The sequence below is a fragment of the Melampsora larici-populina genome (assembly GCF_000204055.1).
Source record: "Melampsora larici-populina 98AG31 unplaced genomic scaffold MELLAscaffold_61, whole genome shotgun sequence".
In the NCBI taxonomy this organism is placed as follows: Eukaryota; Fungi; Basidiomycota; class Pucciniomycetes; order Pucciniales; family Melampsoraceae; genus Melampsora; species Melampsora laricis-populina.
In genome coordinates, this window is record NW_006768825.1 from 329,342 (window position 1) to 337,494 (window position 8,153).

Sequence of the window (8,153 nt, forward strand, 5' to 3'; positions counted from 1 at the left end):
GATGACAGATGGAGGAATATTCGACGAAAAAAGGACATGAGGACAAAAAATTGACAAAATGCAGAGGAAAAAGGTTTTTGATAATAAACGACGGGGAAAAAATGGATACGCTTCTTTTTACACTATACACACGCACAATGGGAACGCTTTCTTTCTTTTTAAGTAATAATTCGATAAATCTATATCACTATTTCTTAAATTGTCGAAAGGCAATTTTGGAGCTGAAATTTATGATATTGCTTGAAGCTGATTTTTCAATAATTGAAGTTGGATAACAAAGATAACGGGAGGAAAACGGATGAGGGAAAGTAATTTCTTGATCTCATCCGTGGCCTCCTTAATAACTTCACTATCATCTTGGTCTGTAACCAAGGTATGCTGTTTTTGACCAGTTCAAGGTGAACCCTTAGAAGGGTAATGATTATTTCACTTACACATTTGACCAGCCTGGTCAAATTCGAAAAACCCTTGGTTATGACTATGTCATGATACAGATGGTGTTGTTATTGGCGAGGCACATGTAGGATGTGTTATCCGTACACGTGGACACCGCCCACCTCTGTTGTGCCTCCTCCGGTAAACTACCATGATCTCTGGTGAGACTTAATGTATGTTGGTAGTAAACATATATGTAACTTGGCGTAATTCATTACCATTTCCTTGCTCCTCATCTCGATTATCTTCCATCTCATTCCTCATATTGCTTTGTCAACTATCCAGCCCACATTGATTCCACCCAACCCACGCTCACTATGCAAAGCTCTCAAGCAAACCCACATTTACATCCTCAATCTTTCCCTCCTTACAACAATACTCAGCAGAACAATCATCAGACCAGCACTTACCACCATCCAACCTATACATTCACCAGATATACGCCTCCTATCACTCACAATCAGTTACCCACTCCTCAACATGCCCCGCTTCACACCGGTAGCCCTTTGTCTCACAATCAGCCTTGCCATCAACATGCCCTGATTCACACCGGTAGCCCTTTGTCTCACAATCAGCCTGTCTGTCAGTGTGGACCAACTCCTCCCACCGGTAGCCCTTTGTCTCACAATGGTTCTCAACAAACTTTCAGCCATCCATATCCAAGTAACTTCAGTCAACTTCCTCCGAGTACTTCTAGCCAACCTCCTCCAACTACTTTTCATCTGAACTCTCCTCATCAGCAACAAATTTGCCCGATCATGTTGTCCAGCCCCTCGATTGAGCTCCTGTCAAATCAATCACTTATCAAACAGAGCGGCCATCTGAACTCTCCTCATCAGCAACAATTTTGCCCAATCACGTTGTCCAGCCCCTCGATCGAGCTCCTGTCAAGTCAATTACCTATCAAACAGAAGGCCCTATCTCGGGCAAAGGCCCCATCTTGGGCAAAGGCTTCATCTCAGGCAAAGGCTCCATCTCAGGCCAAGTTGTCAAAATGGCATGGTCCACCTTTAGAAAGACAGGATTATTTGAATATAATCGAGTATCTCTCAAACCCTAACAATTACAATGTCTTATTTGGAGCTGGAAAGAAAACAGCGGTCAAGGGTCAATCATTGGGTTCTGCTGGGACTTGGGACGTTTTTGCAACTCATATCAACTCACTTTACAATCAGCGCACAAAATCAAACCTTATGGGTCTTTGTGGAAGCGATCTTTGGCTACGCTTTGGCAGATTCTGCCGTATGTATGTTGCTGCAAAGCGCGGCATGAATTCCACCGGCTCAGGTGTAACCGATCAAGACCGAGCCAATGGTGTCAACTTAAACGCTGTCAAAGACGAGAATAGTTGTGCTTGTTTTGCAGAGATGGATGCGCTATTTTCGGAAAAAGCAAACATCACTGCGATGGATACGATGGACAGCTGTCTAATGGATGTTGAAATGGATGATGATTGTAACTCCGATTCAGACCCTGAATCAGACTCACACTCTGTTTGTTTCATGTATGAGTCGAAAGACAAGTAGCCAGGTGAGTTGATCAATTCAATCAACAATCTTCCTCTCAAAAACTCATTTATTTATCTTTATTCACATCAAAGTTCTTCCGATTCCCCCAAGTCACACTTCTTCGTTAGCCAACTTATTGGAAGGAGGTCATGACCAATTAGCAGCGGACCAAACTCCAGGTCAGTTGAATATCTTGTTATCTAGGGTAGGTAAATCAATTAATCCTGGTCTGATCTGACTTTGTGATTTTTTTTGTCATCTAGAGCTAAATCTCGATCTTGATGGGGTCTTTCAGCCACTTCAGTCGAGTGTTGAAAACTTGGAGAGTTTTCTAGAAGATCCCAGTACTTGGGATAACGATAACATCCCCAACATCTTGCCATCTTCCAACCAACTTCTTTGGCTGCCCTCTCAAGATCCCACTCACAATCCGCGCAACTCGCCCCATCAAGGACACTCCTCCTTGATTAAAACCAGTCCTCCACCTTCAAATCAACCAACTCAAGAGTCTGCTGAAAAATTCCACAACCCCTCTACCGCCAATTGCCGCATCCGCTAAAGAGTCAAAGAACCCTTTGGCACAGGCTCTCTTGGCTATCAGCCAGTCAAAGGCCCGAATGTACGAAGCTACTAACAAAAGGGAGCTTGATATAGAAGAGTGTATGTTACAAAATGAATCAAAAAGGTTGATGAATGAGGACTATCGGATGTTGCGGGAGATGGCCCTTGATAAAGAGAAGAAAGAGCAAGAAGAGAAGAAGCAGAATTGGCAAGAACTCCAGCGGTCCTCACAGCTTGCTTGGGACAAATAAAAGTTTCTTCATGAAAAAGAGGAAAGAAATCAAGATAAGCGTGTTGAGCAGATGAATAAATGGTTAGCTGAAGGAAAGTCGGTGGCTGATGTAGGACTACTTTTAGAGATGAGTGGTTTGGCTCAGCCAAAGCAGAGGAGTGATCCATCTCAGCAACAATAGTCTCTTCTTAATTTCCTCTCGTTCTTGTCTCGTTTGATTTCCTCTTGTCTCTTTTTTTCCTTGCCCTTACTGTCTCATTTGTTTTATACTATTTTTTGTCTTCTCTCATATGTTTTTCTCTCTTGTTTTTTTCACTGGCCCTTTGCTGATTTTCTCTTGTCTCTTTATGTTTTTCTCTCTCGTTTTTTTCACTGGCCCTCTGTACACTCACTTGTTCGATTTTGCTTTAGTTTTAATCCAATCCTTTTGTTCATGATCTTCTATACACTCGTTAAATCTTGTATTTTATGTATGTAAACACTTGTTCAACCAATCCAACATTCTTTTTATCATGCTCTACACTTGTTAATACAGAATGTATTTCATCATAAAGCCTGACCCACAATCATAATGATCAATGAACTCATCAAGGCAACTCATCAATCCACGTTGATGTCAATTCATGGAATCTATGAAAATGACTTCCACCCTACTGTCTTGCCTTGATCACAGTTCAGAACAATCATAAAGCCCAATTGTAAAGCCTGATGACCCACAATCATCATGATTGTGGGACTCATCAAAAGCAACACATCAATCCACATTGATGTCATTTTGTTGGATCTATGAAAATGACTTCCACAGCAACTTATTGTCTTGCCTTGGTTATAGTTGAACTCAATTAGCCCTATCATAAAGCCTGACCAACAAACATCATCATGATCGGTGAACTCATCAAAAGCAACACATCAATCAGTGTTGATGTCATTTCATTGAATGAATGAAAATGACATCATGTTCCACAGCAACTCATAAAGGATTAACCAACTGAGGTTTCAAACTGTGCTGTGACAGATATGCTGTCAGCCATGAGGAGTATTTGGTGATACTCCCATTGGCAGTAATAAAGATTATCCAAGAAGGCTTCCAGATAACAATGGTTTACACGGGTTATGATATCAATACATATGTACATCAGCTTGAAAGGTATCATGATGACATACTCGACCTTTAGAAGACCCTGATCTTAAAGAAGGGTATACATTTCCTTAAGCCTTGTTAAATTACAAGAATGTGAGTAAGGGATCAGAAACAAGTAACATCACATTGGTTACAAAAGACCATCAAACATGTGCAACAAACCCTGTGTTACGATGACATCACAAGGAGAAATGCACATGATATATAAGCAGTGGTCTTCTGCATCTCAAGAAAAGAACAACCTTTTACAAACCAACAACTTTACTTTTAGAAATCAAACTCTATAACTTTTTACTAAAAAACCAGCTCATACTTTTAACTTAGATTGTATCCAATTTAGTATCCACTTTATGGATCCTATCTTTGTTATTTGACTCTTACCGTTTTTTATAACTTTTATTGTGTATCTTTTCACTAAAAAATGTTGTTATCGAACTAAAGATCCCAACATCTACTTCATCTTATCGTCCAAAATGTTATTGAAGATCATTATTGATAAAGATGTCTCTTTATTAATACATAGGAACTAGACTACATATACCTGAGACAGGAGTACTCTTGTGCCTACCTCAGAAGACCCTGATTGGAACAGACCTTTCAGCGAGTATCAGGCAGCGGTAGCCATCCCACACCTAAGACAACATGGAGTCGCCAGCTCCTACTTATGAAGGCTTGAATTTACTTCAGTAAGATACTGTAACAAAGCCAATAAAGACGCTTTAAGCGCACAAGTATTCAGCTTTGATTCTCTTCAAGCCACCTGTTTTAAGTCTCAGGCTGACATATGCCACATAATCATATTCTATTATAGTGGTTTGGGTGATACTATTCACCCTTTCAGATGACTTGGATTCCAACGTTCTGGGAGTAGAGATAATGAAATGTTGGAATATGAGTGACTTTAGGTTCTTCTTTTGTGGAGCTGAAATCCTTGCAGCACAAGAAGTGACCAATGGAGTAATCTAGTGATTCATCATCTGATACAATTTCAAAGTTGTGAAAGTTAGTTAACAACCATGAATGTAATATGGCCCAGCTGAAGCCATATCTACCCCTGTCACTGTGTAAGCTTTCTGGTAGCATGTCAACATGCACACACCAAAAACAATTCATAAAGGGATGATAGATGCTTTGAAGAGGTCTTTGAATCCAAAGACCCATTCCCTTTGTCCAGGTGCTCAGAAAGCAAGGTCAACAAAGGGGTGCTGAGATTGTCACTGAAATTCAACAAAACTACAGAAACCTTTCTTTGTTTGTTGTTTCAAGTTCCTTTGTGTGTACACATTGACGTGCTACCGGGAATTGTACACAGTGTGTGTCAAGAGATCATATGAGGACAAACAAAGAGTGTGCCTTGAAGGTCAATTTGGGATCCCTTAGGATCTGACCATGTTTGTCCATCAAATAGTATGTGTAGGTGCACACATCACACCAGAAATATCAATATACTTGAATCTTGTACATGCTTCTTCTTTCTTACTTCTAGAGAGTTTGTGATACTATATTGGTAGAGGTATGTGGTAGTTCCAATGCTCTGTACAAATTTCCATTGGCATATGGAAAACTGATGGAAATAGGATTTTTCAGTGGCCACATAGGTTTCAAGTGGGGGAAAAACAGGTGTGAAGTAACCAACAGTGTGGATTTTATCATATCATCACCATATGATGTGCAGTGGTCTCATTGAAGCATGAGTATTTTCCAGATGGCTTGCCTGCAGTCTCAGACACTTGATGCATTTCTATTTTATAATAAGTCTTGCCCCAGAATCATTCTTCAAGACTGAATAAATGCTACATGTTTCTCCTTCTTTGACCCATATATGCTGCAGTGATCCACCAGTGCCACCATTGTGATACTGCATGTAGTGTTCAAATTTGTAATTGTTTATTTTTACCTCTGCCTTTTGCAACAAAGCACACAGTGGCTGTCATCTGGACCACCTTCATGTGATTCATGCTACATAGAAACCAAACATTTCTGGTTATCAGTATCCAACTCATCTAAACTATTCAAATGACTGTGACTTGAATCAGCATACATTTCTCTGCCAATGTGTAGCATTGGCCGATGTGATATGGCACTGGAAATGAAAGTATATTCATCACAAGTAGACTTTTGATCTGGAATGCAGTCAGTTGATGGGAAGAAGGAGTGAGAGACAAAGCGAGGGAAAAATGATATGTGTGTGATAACAAGATATTTGCCATACACAGATCTGCTTATTGTCATAAACTCATCAAAGTCCCACGCCGCGTCTCGCACGATTCGAGCACAGCGAGGGACTTACGACAACGAAGCACACTTTGGCCTGTGAGGTTTCTAGAATTTGGCTGGTAGAATCTTTGCTCCTTATAAACCTTTTTCTCCCATTTGTGAAAAATCTTGGCCAAAAAGACTTTTTCTTTGCTTCGCTGAGGCGGTTCGAACTATCAAATAAAAATCCGAGGAACTCGACTCCTCCTTGCTCTAGAGGCTCCGCAGGTTTTTGTTATTTGCATTGTAGCTCTAGCAACATGTAGCACGACTGCGGGGACAAAACATTTGATTAAACTTGTATTTTTTATGTCCTGAGCAATAGCACTACCTCAAATTTCTTTGGTGGTACCATATACATATCAACACCCTCAACAAAATGATAAAAATTCTTGTTTTCATTTAAGAACCACAGGCTCACACGTATCTGAAGCCCACATTTACTCACTTTCAACAGAAACAATGTTGATAAAAAGTGTTGCTTTTTGTTAAAGAACCACTGGCTCGCACATGTCTGAAGCCCACATTAGCACATATGTAATCCTGTTGATTGATGTGGAATGAAATGAAGGCAGGTAAGTTACCCATCAAAACTTTGGTCTTGATCGCATCAAATGACAACTTTTAAATAGGGACCTTATGTTCTTAGCTTCTAGTTGGGATAAAACTGGAGTGTGTTCCCTCGCAGCAATCGTATGTAAATGTTACAGGACACTACAGTTGTATTTCGTCAAAATCATCAAGCTTTGGGAGCCTCTAGAGCAAGGAGGAGTCGAGTTCCTCAGATTTTTATTTGATAGTTTGAACCGCCTCAGCAAGGCGAAGAAAAAGTCTCTTTGGCCATGATTTTTCACAAATGGGAGAAAAAGGTTTATAAGGAGCAAAGATTCTACCAGCCAAATTGCAGAAACCTCACAGGCCAAAGTGTGCTTTGTTGTTGTAAGTCCCTTGCTGCGCTCAAAGCGTGCGAGACGCGGCGTGGGACTTTGATGAGTTTATTATTGTCATACAGTCGACTCCCTCAAAATCCATATCCCTCTAATCCCATACTTCCAGCTAACCCATAGAAATTTGGGTCCATAAAATTTATGGGCAGGGAAAAGTGGCCCAAAACCCATACCTTGCACTATTCCTATGACCCATAGGTTTTTTGCGGTAAACCTAGGTCAAAAGCCACAACCAAAATTTGCCACAGCTTGAAAAAAACCTGCATCCTTGTGTATTTTTCAGCATAGCCAGTCTCAAAATGCTTCCAAAAGACCTTTTGCAATTCAGCATGTCAGATATCAAAACAGGTTTCAATGCCCTACAAACAGAGAATAACAAAAGATTCAAGCCTCTCAAGCAACCAATCAGTGGAGGGAAGAAATTGTTGTAGACAGATACAAGGCTCATAGACTGTGCTGGAAAGGTAAAGAGTTGTTTTGGGGAAGATCATAGCATAATAAAATGCGGCTAAGGCTGCCAGTCAACTCAACAATGATGAGCTGAAGAGACTTGAACTTTTGGTTTGTTAATACAAGTACAAACGGAATGGTTGCAATCATCTAAGACTGTGTGCCACTTTGCTGCAATCTATTCCAAGTTGAATATGAAGAAATGATTTTTTTGATTGGCTTGTTAATTTTTCTATCTCCCTCTTCACCCATACTTTGCCTGCCAAACCTTAATCTATGGGTTATGAGGGAGATCCTCCAAAACCATACACCCATAAAACCCATAGTTTTATGCTTCCATAGAATGGTATGGGTTTGGAGGGAGTTGACTGTATACATTAAACTTAACAAAGTCCCACACTCGCGCATCCTCGCGAGGCGTCAAGCAAGGGACTTACACCAAATGTGTATGCTCCATAAGCTCAGAGATTTGGCTTTTGCAGGGAGCTCACTTTGAGTGCTTATAACTTTTTCCACACCCAGGATTCACATATGGTCCAAAAGAAGAACTTGTGCGCCTGACTCTGGCGCATAAGGTACATATTTTTTTCCCCGAGGAATGTGCTCCCCTCTGCGAAAAAATG

General features: G+C 40.5%; 1 protein-coding gene across 1 annotated transcript; it reads left to right on the forward strand.

Moving 5' to 3' along the window:
* Positions 1-752: 752 nt before the first annotated feature.
* On the forward strand, positions 753-2,755 carry MELLADRAFT_68029 (uncharacterized protein; the record flags this gene model as incomplete). The annotated part of the gene is made up of 3 exons (XM_007416477.1): positions 753-1,939; positions 2,055-2,122; positions 2,421-2,755. The coding sequence occupies 3 exons, from the start codon at positions 753-755 to the stop codon at positions 2,753-2,755; spliced, it is 1,590 nt and encodes a 529-aa protein (XP_007416539.1).
* Positions 2,756-8,153: the final 5,398 nt, after the last annotated feature.